The 16035-nt window shown below is 41.9% G+C and overlaps 2 protein-coding genes across 12 annotated transcripts in view; one reads left to right on the top strand and one right to left on the bottom strand.

Annotated features, from left to right (window-relative positions):
* The window catches only part of PPAT (phosphoribosyl pyrophosphate amidotransferase), a 44008-nt gene extending 38398 nt beyond the window's left edge, over positions 1 to 5610 (bottom strand). The window contains exon 1 of one of the 2 annotated variants that reach the window (NM_001396977.1): positions 5477 to 5610. Coding sequence is in view for 1 of the 2 variants with exons in the window: in NM_001004401.2 (NP_001004401.2) it covers positions 4971 to 5098 (128 nt within the window). In the remaining variant the exon portion in view is untranslated. Of the gene's footprint in view, positions 1 to 4970; positions 5214 to 5476 lie in introns of those variants that run through there. The other variant, NM_001004401.2, reaches the window with a different exon arrangement.
* Positions 1 to 12856, top strand: part of PAICS (phosphoribosylaminoimidazole carboxylase; phosphoribosylaminoimidazolesuccinocarboxamide synthase) — a 35027-nt gene extending 22171 nt beyond the window's left edge. For 6 of the 10 annotated variants that reach the window (XM_015285425.4, XM_046939943.1, XM_040698755.2 and 3 more), the window contains 9 exons: positions 5526 to 5574; positions 6084 to 6281; positions 7420 to 7598; positions 7964 to 8143; positions 8232 to 8345; positions 9385 to 9468; positions 9602 to 9782; positions 10837 to 10995; positions 11663 to 12856. In XM_015285425.4, the coding sequence (XP_015140911.1) occupies positions 5526 to 5574; positions 6084 to 6281; positions 7420 to 7598; positions 7964 to 8143; positions 8232 to 8345; positions 9385 to 9468; positions 9602 to 9782; positions 10837 to 10995; positions 11663 to 11829 (1311 nt within the window). In that variant the 3' untranslated portion in view covers positions 11830 to 12856. Of the gene's footprint in view, positions 1 to 4345; positions 4885 to 5480; positions 5575 to 6083; positions 6282 to 7419; positions 7599 to 7963; positions 8144 to 8231; positions 8346 to 9384; positions 9469 to 9601; positions 9783 to 10836; positions 10996 to 11662 lie in introns of those variants that run through there. The other 4 variants (XM_040698758.2, XM_015285426.4, XM_046939945.1 and 1 more) reach the window with 4 other exon arrangements.
* The last annotated feature ends 3179 nt before the right edge of the window (positions 12857 to 16035 follow it).

Here is a 16035-nt window from a genome sequence, read left to right as displayed (position 1 = left end):
AATGCATGGAGAATGGGCTTCACTGAGCAGAAGTACTTGCATTCTCAGTGGATCCACAATCACCACTGCTGCTTAAAAGGCACTCTCCTCCAGACTTCCACCTTTCTCCTGCAGCAAAGTAGCCTTTGTGCTGGCACAAGCACTCGTGCTCAAATGAGTTGTCCAACCGTAAGTTCTAACCTGACAAAAAGCCCCTCCAAACAACTCTGTGTTGTTTGTTTTTGTCGTTTTTGTTGCTGCTGCTTTTTTTCCCCCCTTAAGATCAAGAACAGGAATGAGAGACATGGTAGAAAGAGCAGCCAAGATAGTCTGTTTTACCCGACCCTCCTGTGTCATGTACAAGCCTCCCTCCATGCATCAAGGCTCTACTGTGAGGTATGGGCAGTCAAGCCAACTAAGAGCAATCCTGTGAAAAGAACTGGAGAGCTGTATCACACCTGCATGGGATGACTTAACTAAAGTCAGTGAGAAGAAAAAATTACAGTTTCACTCTCACTCCAAGGCTAGGTTAACATGATGGAATTAAATTCCATTGGCCACAATAAACAAAAAAGCTATTCTGAAAGATCTTCCTTTAATAAACATTTCAGCACCACTTTCCTCCTGTTTTTCCCACTCCTTATGTTATCTCATTCCAATTGCTTACTCTACATCCAGAAATAAGAGCTAGGGTCGAGCCGTATTTTGTGAAATGAGCATTAGATTTCAGGAATTTTAACTTACAACGTAAATCTGCCTTCATTTTTCGGAAATCACCATGCAGGAAGTTATATAAAAGCAGAGCAGATGCAACAGCTCACCACACCCAAAGGTCTCGATCCTCCTCTTCCTGCAGTAGTGAGGGTTGGGGCATATAACTGAACGGGACTGTACACATCTAGCAGCACAGAAAGGCCTATAAACTTACACCAATCTTAACTGAAAATAACGTGTTAGTACATTTACATGCAGTATGTGTGTCTCTGAAAGTACTCAGGAATGTTTTACCATAACATGCAGCATAAATGTGCTGGTAAAATATCATAAAGACTCAAATAATTACTAGACAAATATCTTTCCCAGTATATTCCATATGTATATAGAAATATGATTAATTAAAAAAAAACAAAAAAACTGGCATTTAGACAATTAAAACATTAGCAATACTACTCTTGCCTCTGAGGATGGAGGATCTGCTAAACCCATACCGGGTTTTTGAGATTAAATGAAAGTTAAATATACTACGTAGCAAATTATAACCTGTCACATATTCATGCTCCTCAGAAAATTCCCATTCAAATACTGCCATGTCCAATTTGCCCCAGTGAGACTCACAGTGTAAGACTGAATACCAACAGCTTGCTAAAAAGCCTTTAAAAATCTATCTTGCAGTGAGCAGGATACATAGAAAAGGTAGATAACGATATTTGATATGCTATACTGACTACAGATATTAAAAAGAGTGGCTAATTGGAAGGAGCAAGTAATTCCGCTAGACAGAAAATGAAGTTAAAGATTGTAAACATATAACGGTGATTATTTTGGCATCACTGTGTGAGTTTTAATAGTGGACGGTAAGAAGGGAGGTATTAGAAAAGCATGTCTTCTTCATTTACTTTCATTCTCCTAACAAACCCCATACACAGATCCAGCTGAGCTGGGACAGGCAGGATTCCCTTACTTAATCAGGCTTCCACCTGCACAGAAGAGGACTTTCAAAGTTGTTAAGCGCAAAATTGTTAAGAAATCAGTTTCAGTACATGGCATTACTGCCAAAAATATTTTCCGGAGAATTTTGCAAAAAGTTAACAGAAATCACACTTGTTCCAAGATTAACGTTGCAAATTTGTCCTGGTCAAGGACTTCAATGACGTTTAATGGATTTGTAACTCAAAGTACTCCTCCTCCCTCTCTCACTGCCCCCAAGAAAATCCTCTCCTTACCAATATCCTTTAACTTGACTTTGGCATGCTGTCAGTAGATTTTACAGTGACTTTGTTCTCTAGCTTACTTTTTGTAAAGATGACCTAGGATACCCATTTTTAAGTTTTCTTAGTGTTAAATCCAAAGTAACAGTTTTAACTTTAATGGCCTTAAAGTTGCGTGCGTATGAGAATTCACTGCTAACACAGCTGTAAAATGTGCCAAGACCAGATGAAAATCACTGAAAAATGGTCTTAAATTGGGACTGTGTTCTTAGTGCAGGGCAGGCCTTGATTAGCGTGCAAGTAGGAATATGCTCAGTTTTTGCTTCAATTCATAGTACGTGACTATGAAGTAAAAGCCAATAAAAAGCCATATTCTGCCTTCTGCTATAAAGAAGTACAAATTTAAGCTTCAAAATTCGGGCAGCTGTTTTTTTATTAGAGGAAAAAAAAAAAAAAAAAAAGCTTAGAAGTTGTTGCTCATGTCAATACAGAGATCCCCAGTCTGTCTTTCATGGTGTGCCTGCTTGTGGGCCCACTCCAGGACCCAGCTGACACATATAACTGACTTTGTGCAGAAGAGTTTCAGTGGCAGAAAGAGCACCATTCAAATACATGCATTTGAACTCATGCTAAAATATTTTCCTGGAGCAATCCAGTGGACTGAGTTTCAAGTTTTCAGCTGCAAATATCCTCACTGAAGTAAATCTCTCCAGTGTCTGACTATCTTTCTAACACCTCAAATCTCACCTCATTTTAGACCACTCAGCACAAAAGGCAAAGCCCTTCACATTGCTGGAAACAACCGTATCAAGACATAAAGCACAAGGAATTCATGCCATGTGTTCTTGTGTCATGTAACAAAAACTCTATGTTTATGCATACAGATACAATTTCAAAGACCAGAAATTATAACAACTTCCCAGTAGCTTTCTCTTTCTTTGTGGGTCATCCTAAGAATGCTTGAATATCTTCATTTTTAAAATCTAAGATGAATTAAAGGACAATTTCTGACACGTATAGCACAGGAATAATTAGCAGTGTAAAAGAATTGTGACCGTGCCCATCTCAGGCCAGTGGTCATTACCGAAATGTCCCTATTAATTTCAACATGAGGCCTAAGGACTCTATCTTGCAATGGACAACAAAACCACTGTTAGTTGCTCAGGGCATAGTTGGGACTATCCCTTAATTTATACCACATCTCTCTTTCACATTTAATCTCCTTGAAAGGAATAAGGCTAAGAGACACTTCTTAGCTTTTCAGTTTAAAAGAATGGACTTAACAAAATTTACCAATGCAGTTAATGCTATATATCTTATTCTTGGTTTTCAAGAGATGTTCCAAAAAGAAGTAAGAACAAACTTGGTACCCCATTACCTCCGGAAAGGGATGGCACCTTTCACTACACCTCAAAGCAGAATGCTAAGGAGAAATACAGAGAGGATGGACAGAAATGGTAAAGAAAGAAATGGGGAAGTTAGCATCTCAGCTATACAACACTTTTATCGACTGCTTGCAAATGTGTATCAAGTCAAAAGGACTTTCACTTTATGGTGAACGTAAACAAGTTTCATTTTGCATATGCATCCAAGTTTATGTCTCCAAGAAAGCATCCTTTAAAAATTTTGACTTTTATTGAGTTAAGAGATCAGAATCAGAGGCAGGGTCTGTATGCCTTTAGGAGCTTATTCTGTAGTTCTGTATAACTTGCAAATTGCTTACAGCTTCAGCCACAACATTAGTATTACTATCGTACAAGGTGTCACGGGAGATATTTGATATTAAAGAGCTCGTGGAATGAAGAATAGATCTGTCAAGTGTCCATTAGAAAAAGAGAGGAAAAAAGCTATGTACTGAAAACCATGAAACAAGGTGGCAGTAAAAATTGAGAGTAAGTTGCAAAGGGATGAAAATACATCATTTTATTTCTAACTAACAAACTTCATCCAAGTCCAGCAGTGTGACTATAAGCATAAATGAACTAGGATGTTTTTCCAGGCTCTTTACAGAAAAATGGCTCAACCAAATATGAGGCCACTGACCACATGGCTTCATTCCTTACATTCTGTAGCTTTATCAGTCCCAATAAAAATGATTTTGATGGACACTGGCACACATGTACAGTTCACGAATGATATACCTGTAACCCAAAGAAAATTGTTAGGATGTAAGTGTGATGTAGGGGTGCAGCATTTTACCTGTAGAAGTATACGAGACCAGGCTCTAACAGAAAAACTGACTGTATTTTCTACTGTTGGTCCAAAACAAATCCGGAGCAACCCTTACATGTTCGTGACCTCAACAATGTAGAGAACAAATCTGTGCATGTGTACTTAGAGCAGCACGCCTTCCCGAGTTGCCATGCATGTGGATGTTGCCTACCGTTCACCAAGAGGAAGTTAAGCAATACCATGCAGGTGTTTGTAGGCCAGCGGCCAGACGCAGCATGTGCGTGTGTGCCTGAGCGAGTGCTCTCACCAGGAGGTCGCACTTTTCACAGTGAGTCGCGGTGAATGCAGTTTCCTTTACACGGCCATATGTATCTCAGGTAGATGGCGACTTTTATTTTATTATTATGGTGCATCTCAACGGTTACGGCTAAGAGGAGCTTAAAACTCCTCGAGAACCGTTCTGCTTCCGTAGATTCAGGTCGGCGGGACTGCATTTAGGCACGAGCATCTCGCACAACGCCGGGCATGGCACGGCAGGGGAGGGCAGAGCAAGGCATGGCTGCGGGGCGCTGAGGCAGCCGCGGGGCTGCCGGGCAGGGCGCATCCCTGCCGCCCTCCCACGCGGCCCGGGGTCGGGAGGAGCGCACGGCCGGGCCGGGGCGATGCCGCTTCGTTGGCTGCTGGCGAAGTCCGAAGCGTGCCCGGGAGCTGCTCCTGAGGGCCCGGGGAGGCTGCTCGGCTGGCGCGGGACGGGACGGAAGGGCCGGACAGGCCCCCGGCCGCACCGCTCCCTCCTCCGCCCTCGGTAGGACGCCCCGGCCCGGTGCCCGGCCTCGCGCTAACTTCCCCCCTCAGGGTCGGCGCCGTCCGAGCGGCCGCGTCCCCCCTTACCTGTGCTGCAGCCCCACGAGCCCCAGCGTGATCACATGGGGCACGTCCAGCTCGGTGGGCCACACGCCGGAGGCGATGCAGCCGAACACGCCGCACTCTTCGCGGATGCCCAGCTCCTCCAGCTCCATGGCGGCACGTGGCGGCGGGACCCGGCCCGGCCCGCTCCGGCGGATCCCTCCCGCGCGCTCCTACGGGCGCCGCACGCAGCCAACAGCGCCGCGCCGCGCGAAGCCTCCGGTACCCTGCCGGGAGGCCTGCTCATTTACATGCGGGGGGAGCTCCGGCCTCGTTCCCCGTCCGGCCCCTCTCCACTCTCCACCCCCCGTCCCCCGCCCCGCCGCCGGGACCGCGGGGAGCCGGCATTGGTCGAGGCGCGGGACGGGGCAGCGTTCGCTCGGGGGGGGTGGGGATGGAGGGGCGCGGGTCGGCTCCGTCGTATTGGGCGGCGATTGGCGCGCGGGCTCCGCCGCCCCGCCTGCCCGCCCCTTCCGCCGGGCCCTTCTTACCCCCGCGGCGGGTGGGCCGCGTGCGCTCAGTTTCTTTCCTGTGCCTTAGGTGCCTGTCGCCGCCGCCGCTGTCGCCGCCATGGCCCCCGCCGCCTCAGGTAACGCGCGCTGCTACCGCTGGGTGCTGAGGGGGTGGCGGTCGCGGGGAGGAGGGCGTGGGAGCCGCGCTGCTGCGTGGCTGTGCTCCGTGTTGGGCCGTCTGCAGAAAAGTTTCTCTTTGCGGCGCCGCCGCCTTCTAACCGTTTCTCGTTCCCTCGCCCCGCGAGCGGAGATGCCGCTGTCCGAGTCCCGGAGGAGTGCAGGCGGAGCGCGGGCGGTGAGCCCTGCGGCTCCCAGAGCCGAAAAGCTCCGCACGTCGCGGTCGGAGCGCGGCGCGGCGTGCCGCTCAACTGCGCTTCTGGGCTTCGGCGTCTGGAAAGCAGCGAAAAAGTCGTGAGAAGGGCTCCCGCTGTACCGAGCCCTCCAGGCAGCGCCCGCAGCCCCGCGCTGCGTGTGGAGGTGGCGCGGGCCGCTGAGGCTGGTTGGCGCGCAGCCCCTCACGCGTGCTGACGTACGCGACCAAAACTCTTCACATCTAAAATTGCCTTAACTTTATTTTTTTCTCTAGAACTGAAACTTGGTAAAAAAGTTAATGAGGGTAAAACGAAAGAAGTGTATGAGCTGCCGGATATCCCGGGATGCGTTCTGATGCAGTCCAAGGACCAAATAACAGCGGGGAATGCCGCTAGGAAGGACCGGATGGAGGGGAAGGCTGCCATCTCCAACACCACCACCAGCTGCGTGTTCCAGCTGCTGCAGGAAGCAGGTTTGTATTGCAAAGGTAGAATTAATGCCTGCATGCTGCACGTGTCGTTACACAACACCGCCGATTCTGTGTTCTGACTTAGCCTCCCTGAAGGCCCTGGCATGTTTTGTTCAGACTTAGTTTCTAGTTCACCTTTTCCCTCTGATGCTACGGAGCTGGATGGGTGCCCCAGTCATTTGGAACACTAGAGTACCTGATGTAATCTGCTGGCCACACATGTCAGTGGTACAGTTTCTCCCCTGGTCTGGATGTAGCCCTGGTCCTCCTTTCTGCTGCTCAGTCCCAGCTGCTCTACAAACTGTATGACCTATTATAAAAAGTAATTGATTTTAGTTAGTCAGCGAAGTCATAGGTAGTATGTTCCATGTGTGAGGAAGAGAAAGAAGACCTCTGTGGAACTGTATCTACTTCTGTACGAGTAGTTCTTAAAGCATTAGCAGAGATCAAGCTCTTCTGCAAACAGGTTGGTGAAGAGGAGCGTGTGATTGGGTCACTTAGCATAACCTCCAGCTGCTGGCTTTCCTGGGAAGCCTGTTGTTTATTGTTTAATTAAATATCTTGCCTAAGTCTATGTGGCCAGTAATTAACCTATTAATTTAAACATCCAATAGCCTATGGATATAGTATGAATTTTAAATGCTAAGAAGGTGCCTCAAAGATCTTTAAGTGGCTTTTACTTGGTAGCTCCAGGTGCTATAGAGTAAATTGCAGTTGCATTTTAAAGCAACAAAAGGACTTCCAGGATTCTTTCTATTCTGGTTAGATTATTTGAGGGCATAAATGGCAGATAACGTGAATGCCTTATTGTAGAAGTTTGTTTGCTTTTTGCAACTCTTCTTAACCTTAACTTCTTCAAAGGTGGTAGTTCAATAAATTCTGTTAAAGTTTTTCTTTCCTTTATAATGGAACCAATGTGAGCCTTTGAAAAGCACACGTACATGAGGGAAAAAAAAAAGTGCCCTTTTCTTAGGCTTAAAATACCCTAAAGAAATCTCACTGCATCCTTCAAGTACAGAGAAGAGCAGGATTTGGTTGTGCTTAATCTTGAGTTCCTTGTAAATCTTGAGTTCCTTGTAACTCTTGATTCAACTGTGGAGTTTGCCTACTAATGAAACTAAGCTGCCATCCTTCTATTTAGGAATCAAAACGGCTTTTGTCAGGAAACAGAGTGACACAGCTTTCATAGCAGCTCACTGTGAAATGATCCCAATTGAATGGGTCTGTAGAAGAATTGCTACTGGCTCTTTCCTCAAAAGAAACCCTGGTGTCAAAGAAGGCTATAAGTTCTACCCACCTAAAATTGAGATGTTTTACAAGGTAAGTTTCTCTCCTGTGGTGAGAATCAACTTAGAGATAGAACTCTGTAGTATCTTAAAAAATGCTAATGGATAAGAGGTTGCACTGGCTGACCTCCTTTTAAGGAGTTGCTTGTTCTGGTATCCTAATGTTTTCTTATGTTCTCATTGATGCAATACTGGCTCACAGAGCTATCAAAGAATAACAAGCCAAAGTGTATACAGTAGATAACTCAAAAAAAAAAAAAGTGCTTTTGAAAATGCTGAATGGTAAAGAGTATATTTAATGCTGCTTTTTTTTTTTTAACAATAATGTTATTTTCTAATGGCTGCTTTTCCCTTATAGCATGCAAGTTCAGTTGCTTTATCTGTTTGGTTCCTTAATAGGATGATGCCAATAATGATCCACAGTGGTCTGAGGAGCAGCTAATTGAAGCAAAATTCTCTTTTGCTGGACTTACTATTGGCAAGACTGAAGTGGATATTATGGCTCGTTCTACTCAAGCTATTTTTGAGATCCTGGAAAAATCATGGCAGCCCCAAAACTGCACTCTGGTGGACCTGAAGGTATGAAAATCTGATTTCCCATGATCTTAGTTTTGACAGGAAATATACCACTATAGTTCCTTAAAGAAACTTCTTATTGTCTTTATAGATTGAATTTGGTGTTAATATTTTGACCAAAGAAATTGTTCTTGCTGATGTTATTGATAATGATTCATGGAGACTGTGGCCATCGGGAGACAGAAGCCAGCAGAAGGACAAACAGGTAACATTTTAGTCTTTAAATTTAAAGTCAATGGGAAAGGAGAAAGGTTGAGAAAAATAACATTTCTTCCTATAGCTAAGCATCTCTACTTTATATAGTTTGTGGATGCCCCATCCCTGGAGGCATTCAAGGCCAGGCTGAATGTGTCTCTGGGCAGCCTGGTCTGGTGGTTGGTGACCCTGCACATAGCAGGGGGGTTTGAAACTCAATGATCATTATGGTCCTTTTCAACCCAGGCCATTCTAGGATTCTATGATTCTATGTTTTTTTTTTATGAGTGGCTTTATTATAGATACTTCTGTTGTTACAGAGCAGTTCATAAAGTATTTAGTGTCCAACTCTTTTCTTTAAATAGTGGGGGAGAGTAGGGATGCAGGGGTATTACTTCATCATCATCAAACTTTAAAGTAGAGAGCAGAACTGCTTCATTGTATTGTTTAATGAATTATGTAGTGGTGTCCTTAAGTGAATTGCTCTGACTGTGCTTTTGTTCATCTTCTTAAAATAAGGTACATGATAACATCATGCAGAATCTTGGCTGGCTAGTGCAGTGCTGCTGCAGGCAATCATATCACTACAAATTCCAACTTTTAAATTATTTTTGTTTCCCTATGCTTACCCATTGAGAATCTATTGAAACCTCGCTAGCCCTGCGGCTATAAAAAGCCTTCCATGTCACAAGTGGCCATGAATTCTAATGTAGATTTTTTTTTTTTAAACTGAGTGTTCTTCATTTCATTTTCTTGCTTCCATATCCATGTTTAAAAAAAAGTGGATGTGATTACTTCATCTCCTATTTTCATAGAATTAAAGTCTTTACTCTTTCAATATCCTTTTCTATGTAAAGAAAAAAGACTCACTTTAGAATCTCTGCTATAACTGTACCAATGTCAGCTCATCTTATTTCCTAGAAATGGCATAAATACTTCAGTTGGGGTATTTTGTACCCATTATGGTAGCAAAATGAATTGCTTTGTGCACCTGAAGCAAAAGATCAGCTTTAACACTTGCTTGTCTTTTTTTTTTCTTCCTTTTTCAGTCCTATCGAGATCTGAAGGAAGTGACTCCTGAAGCATTGCAGATGGTTAAGAGAAACTTTGAATGGGTTGCAGAAAGAGTAGAGGTATTCCCTGGTGGCATTTTTCTTCTAATGAACAATGCATCTGGTCTTTGACTGTGTCTTCAGTCCTGTTGACTGTTGTTTTTTTTTCCTTTTTTTTCCTCCTTCTGTCTTCTCCCTTAACTCTTTCTTGTAGTTGCTTCTGAAAACAAAGAGCCAAGGTAGAGTTGTGGTATTGATGGGATCTACTTCTGACCTTGGCCACTGTGAGAAAATAAAGAAGGCATGTGCAACCTTTGGAATTCCTTGTGAGTTAAGAGTAACCTCCGCTCACAAAGGGCCAGATGAAACTCTGAGGATCAAAGCAGAATATGAAGGTACATGTCAAAGAACTAATGAATAAGAATAAGCAATGTCGTGTACAAAAATGATTTGTCAACTTAAAGATCTTTGTAGACTTTTCTTCCGGAGTTTTTTGCTTGTTGAACACAACAATAAGCTGTTACAGTGCAGTTCTACTCTTGTTAATTACATAATGATAGATGGTAGACTGCACTAAACAATTGTGAAGTAATATTGTCTCAGAGCTTCCATTACTCAAAACCTTGAACTCTGATTTTTATCTCAGTACTTGAACTTCTTTGCCCAAGCCTTGATCATGCTAATACCTGCATCAGTAGGAAGATACTACAGTAAATGTAGTGCTGAAACAGGGAAGAGTGGAGGTTTAATCTAGCTGACTGTAAATGTTCTTGTGTTACCTACAACACAGATGTTGCTGCCATCATCCTACTCATTTGTTGATAATATTGAATCGTTTTTGTATGCAATGAGAAAAGTACTTGATTTCAATTCATATTTTTACCAAGAAAACTTGACTTCTCCTTGAAAAAGTTTATAGGCTAACAGAGGAGAGATGAGAATTAACTTGTTGTAGGAGTATTTCTTATACAGAGGAAAAAAACCTAGCATTTGGAGACAGGAGGAAGAAGTTATACAGACTTGAAAGTACAAATGTGGTAATCACAGCTGAGATGCACTTGTTTTGAGATGAATTAAGACTTTAGAAAAAGAACTATAGTTTAACACTTCAGCCAGAACTTAGCTGACTAAATCTCTCCTCTTTAACCATTGCTCTTTCCAAAAGCTAAGCAGCACCCATTCCTCTGATATTTGCTCTCAAGCAGATGCAGAGTAAGGCATACTAACTCATTCAGTTATGGTAAACAGTGTCTGGGTTTTAAGGCTGTATGATCGGTTGTTTCTGTAAAGGGGAAAATTCAACATAAAATTTAGTGCTGTGTAACAGAATGAAAGAAATTAACTGCAAACTGAAGAACTGTATACTCAGAGCTCCACAAAAGCAAGTGGGAGGAAACAAGATGGACTGCTGATCATTTTTTCCTTTTTTTTTTCTTTCCCCCCTGCAAGGAGATGGAATCCCGACTGTGTTTGTTGCAGTAGCTGGCAGAAGCAATGGTTTAGGGCCAGTAATGTCTGGTAACACTGCTTACCCTGTTGTCAACTGTCCTCCCCTCTCATCTGACTGGGGTGCTCAGGATGTGTGGTCCTCTCTCAGACTGCCCAGTGGTAAGATGATCTTCAGCCTGTGCAATTGTACAGACCTAGCTATAGTTATTTTATCATAAACATGTACATGCACTGATTGGAACAGTGGCTTGATCAGTACTGAACAGTCTCTGGAAATCTTCTGCATGTGGCCTTTGCCCAGGCTTTTTGCAGCTGAGAAGTCAAAGAGATTATGTATAAATACTCTTTAGAAAGATCTGATCCTTTGCTTATCCGTGCTAAATATTTGAGTTTGAAACAGGAGTTAGTAATAATGGGAAGCTGTTGTTTCTGTTTACAGAACTCCATTTTACTTTGGTAAATTTACTGTGGTAAAAGACCAAATGATATCTTTCTCTACAACTAGCTCGACTCTTCTACAGCAGTGTATTGCTACCATGTGAATTCTGATCAGTTAGTGACTAGAACAGCTATTTGGCAACTCACAGGCACAGAAAGAAGCCTGTTACCTCTTTCCTCATAAACTTATTGCTATGCTGGCTTTGGGTTTCAAATGCCATGATGAGAGAAGTATTGAGACATTTAACACTTCAGTAGCTTGAAAACTAAATAATGTGGCTCTTGAGGGCCGAAACGAGTATTGTCTTAAACAGTCATTTAGAGGCAATGTTTTGCTTGTGCTTATAAAACATGTTTTTTTGAAAGTAGCATTTTGCTTTCTTTGCAGGTCTTGGCTGTCCTACTACTCTGTCACCTGAAGGAGCTGCTCAGTTTGCTGCCCAGATTTTTGGTTTAAACAACCACTTGGTATGGGCCAAACTGCGATCAAACATGTTAAATACATGGATCTCTTTGAAGCAGGCTGACAAAAAATTGCGGGAGTGCACTTTGTAAGTCCAACCAACAAGTAACTCCTCCTCGCTACACAAAGATAGTGGCGTGCATATGCATTTGTATCAGGATTTGCAGTTGGATGATGTGAGACATCTTTTCTTACAGAAGGAAGCATCTTCAGAGCAGCAGCTGAGTCTGCTATGTCCTCATTCCTTTTCTTGTGTATGTTTTTGGTTTTTTTTAGTATAGCCACTTAGTAAAAGATGAGAAGGTAATATTTTAGTTATCTTTCTGTTGATCCAAAATAGTGCTGTTCTGCTCTTTAGTGTATACTGTTAACTACTGATGATGGTTATGTCAACACAATGATTGATTTGGTGTGATTTAAATAGAAACCCCCTTTTTCTTCCCCCTGTAACAGTAACATTCTTCCATAGTAATAATCTATGTCCTGAAGCTTATTAACTCAATGGGACTGCTAACTAAAACTAGTGCTGATGTAGTGCTGTAATAATGGTATGCTTTCTTTTAGCAATAAAATGGCAACATATGCTGTATTAATAAGAAAATAGGCTAAGAATGAGTAAAAGCCTGAAAGAAATAACTGCCTTATTTAAAAGAAAAACATATATTTTTTCATGTGTATGTGTGTATGTATATACACCCCATCAGTAACTTTACCACATCATTTGAGTGAGTTAACAGTTCTCTTGTTTGTGAGAAGCTCTAATTTTGAATGGAACCATAACTAGGCTTGTTGCCTACTTGCTGTATAACTCTTGACTGGTCCAGTCTTTTGTCCTTCAAATAGTAGACAGATCTACTGTGTATGTATGTGATGCTGTCAAATTATCCTCATACACATCAATGTATCTATATTCCCTCACTCTGTTTCTATGGGAATTAAACTGAACTGAAGGTGGGAATAAACTGTAAAGCAACAGAATACACGGGGCAAGCCTAAGCATGACTGTCTTGTCTTTGCACACAACATTCTTTAAAGTAGGTACTGATTCCAAGAAATATGCAATTACTCAATGTATGTACAATTTATGCTTTTATAATTAAATAAACTATTTAATGCAAAGTTGCTTCATGGAGACTTGGTCAGATACTCATACAGTAAGTCATCAGCTCTTAAGGTAGGATATACACTTGTAAAAGAACCTTATGTGTTAAAGCAGCATAAAGTAGTTGATAATGTTGCTTATGTTCAAGGAAGCCCTGCTGCTTTTTTGTAAAATACAGTTTTATTTTGTAGCTTGTATTTGCTTCTTGGTGAGAATAAACTGCATTGATTGCTGCTGCTGTTGGCCTTCACAGAAAGGGCCACATCTTTGTAGCTATCACAGAGTTCCAAATAGTGTTAACTCTAGAAGATAAGTGCAGCCTTCTTCAATTGATCAACGCCTACGCTGAAGCAAAACAACTCTACCTCTTTGTGTAATCTTGAGGAGAATTAGAGCTGGTTAGTGACAAAAAGGTTGAAATTTCATGGTAGAATATCACCTTTGCAATAAAAACTAGTAGTGGAGCCACACTCTGTGCAGTGGCTCATTTCTTAAATCACTTTCACCCTGATTACAAATGAGGTTAGTATAAACACTGTGCCAACCTATGTTAGGCATGAGCATGTTAAGTGCTTCAGTTGCCATGGCGAAGGTCATTCTTCAGTTTTTGAGTGTTTTTCCTTTCTTTCTTGCAGTCTGTATTAAATCCTCAAATGCAAGGCCTTGTTTGTGAAGTTGCCTTACAAGAAGTACTCAGCATAGTTAGCATTAATGGTGTATTGCTGTAATCAGCAAAGAAAACCTGCACTGTTTGTCTGTTCCAGGGATGTTAAATCTGTCCTAGAATGCTGCCAATCAGCTGTTTAATATGAAATTATTCCCAAAGTTCTTGCTATGAAGGGCAAATGCTTCCCATTGGTTAAAAACAACCAAAAAGTAACCCTTAGGTGCTTTTTTTTAATCTAAAATGGGGAGGCTACTCAAGTTTATTTGCATTTTTTTTTTGAGTTGGAATACCCAGAGCAAAAATCTGAAAGCTCAGACCCTTCATGAGATCATGTGATCCGCAGCAGAGCTACTGTTCTACTGCAGTAGTTCTTAAAAGGTTAGCAGCAAGTAGCTGTTTAGTTAACAGGGAAGTACTGACAGCAGGACTTGTATTACATCCTTGACTGCTTCAGGTACAGGTAAGTGACACCTGCTCTGTAGTCTTAAATAATAAATTCACTTCCAATAATACCCCCAAATCCCACTCTGTAAAAAAATATTCAAGGGGAACAAAGACAATGATCAGTAGCATCTGAATATAGATAGAATTGTAAGGAGTGAGTTGATGTCATAGGAGCAATGACCTTGCTTTTATGGGGATGGTATAAAGGCATGCTGTTTATGCTACCCCCCCCCCCCCCCCCCCCGAAAGCTACTTGAGCAATTCATACCCAAAGAAAAACTACATCTGTTCCCTCACCAGAGAGAGTACATAGATGATTGATTTACAAAAACAAACCCTACATATAAAAGCCCCTGCGTAGTTCAAGTGCCCCTAGAACTGAATTGCATTCCCAACTCCATATTTCATTTCAAATTTAAGTACTTGCAGGATTATGCAATTGCTGCATAGCCTGAGAGGGACCTGAAGCCTTTGGGCCTGGTTTTGGTAGATAAGTTTCCCTACCACTTAAGCATCTGCTGTTGTGCAGAAGTATCTTAGGTCTTTACAGGGCACATCAGGATACACAAAAACACTATTACAGACAAGTTATCAAAGCTTACTTATTCATTCAAGATACAAGACATCCTATAGGTCAGAACAGTCACTCAGATTATAAGCAAATAAATCCCTTTTCTACTGGGAAAAGAAAGTTCAGCGTTGTTCAATCCTAGAAGGGTACTTTATGACAATCATGTGGGAGACCTACACTGCAGAAAGATCTTTATTTCCTCTTTTAGCTCTTCTTCAATTTGTTTCTTTAACATAACAGTGCCATGGCTACCTGCAGAGTTTTGGGTTTCTTCTTCAGCCACATAGCAGGCCTTAGCCTACTCTTTTACTTCTGTATCTGTTTCTGTATAGAAAAGATTAGGACTTGGAAATACCGGTTCAGTTATACCTTGAGTTTTCTGAAAGACTGAATTCCAGAAACAATAAACTTCTCTCTATCCCTCTCTTCTGATGATGGATGTCATCACCAGTAGGAGGATATCTGGATAGAAAAACAATACAGTAAAACCGCTGCCAGAAGCTCAACAAATGCTTGAGAATATCAAGCATCAAGTTTGAGTCTTTTCAAGGATCAAGTCTTCATCAGAAAGGAAGAGGTCGGCATTTATGGGAACTTGGAGCTTCTAAAATCCCAGAATTTCACCCAACAGAGGGCAGCAGGTTGGAACATTTGCTAGGAATACAACAGAGAACGAACCATGGTAGCCCCAACAAGTACTAACAAAATGTTGTCTGATGCAATGAAGATGAAAAAACAAACAACAGAAAAACACAACCAGAACTTACAACACTGTCAAGGGAAAAGCTAGCCTGCTTTGCCAAACCCACTGTATAGCTTTGTGTTGAAAAATGTTTTTCTAGCTGACAGATTAGAACGTTTTGAATACAAGGAACCAACTCTCACACAACAAAAAGTTTTTCAAGATGCCAAGTTCCAAGGTTCTATTCAGATTTAACAGTGACTGTATTTATCTTAATATAGCACAGCTCTCTGTCCTGAATTTCCCATTGTATCATTTCATTTTTAATGCATCTAAACATCTAACAAATGGCTAGCTTCCTAGTCACTGCAAGTTCATTTTCAGCCTTTAAAAAAATATATTATTAACACAGGACAGTCTTTCATCTTAACAAAACACGAATTATCAGCTGGAAGTATGAAGCCGTCTTCATCTACTTTTGCCTGTCTGTCCTACCTAGACGTGCCTATTGTGTTGTGGCAAGCTCTCTGACTGCACCTGAACTACATCACTTGTGATTATCACTGATGTAATTGTATTTTCAAATTCATGGTGCTATCATTTTGTTGGCCTTTATTTGTGAAAGCAGTTACTGTCAACAGCATCTAGGAAAGTACACCTTCAACAAAAACCAAGGCTCAGATCTCACTGGACACTTTACTTTGGTGAAGTCTTTAGAACAAGTTACATCCTAGCACTGAACATTTCACTTTTTTTTTCCCCTCCCAATTGTAGAAAAGCACTTTAAATAAGAGAGTTATGGAGAGATTTCAGCACGGATGCAATGATCCTT

This window comes from Gallus gallus, chromosome 4, assembly GCF_016699485.2.
Source record: "Gallus gallus isolate bGalGal1 chromosome 4, bGalGal1.mat.broiler.GRCg7b, whole genome shotgun sequence".
Classification (NCBI taxonomy): domain Eukaryota; kingdom Metazoa; phylum Chordata; class Aves; order Galliformes; family Phasianidae; genus Gallus; species Gallus gallus.
Note: the sequence above shows the minus strand (reverse complement) of the source record. Positions and strands in the feature narration are given on the sequence as shown.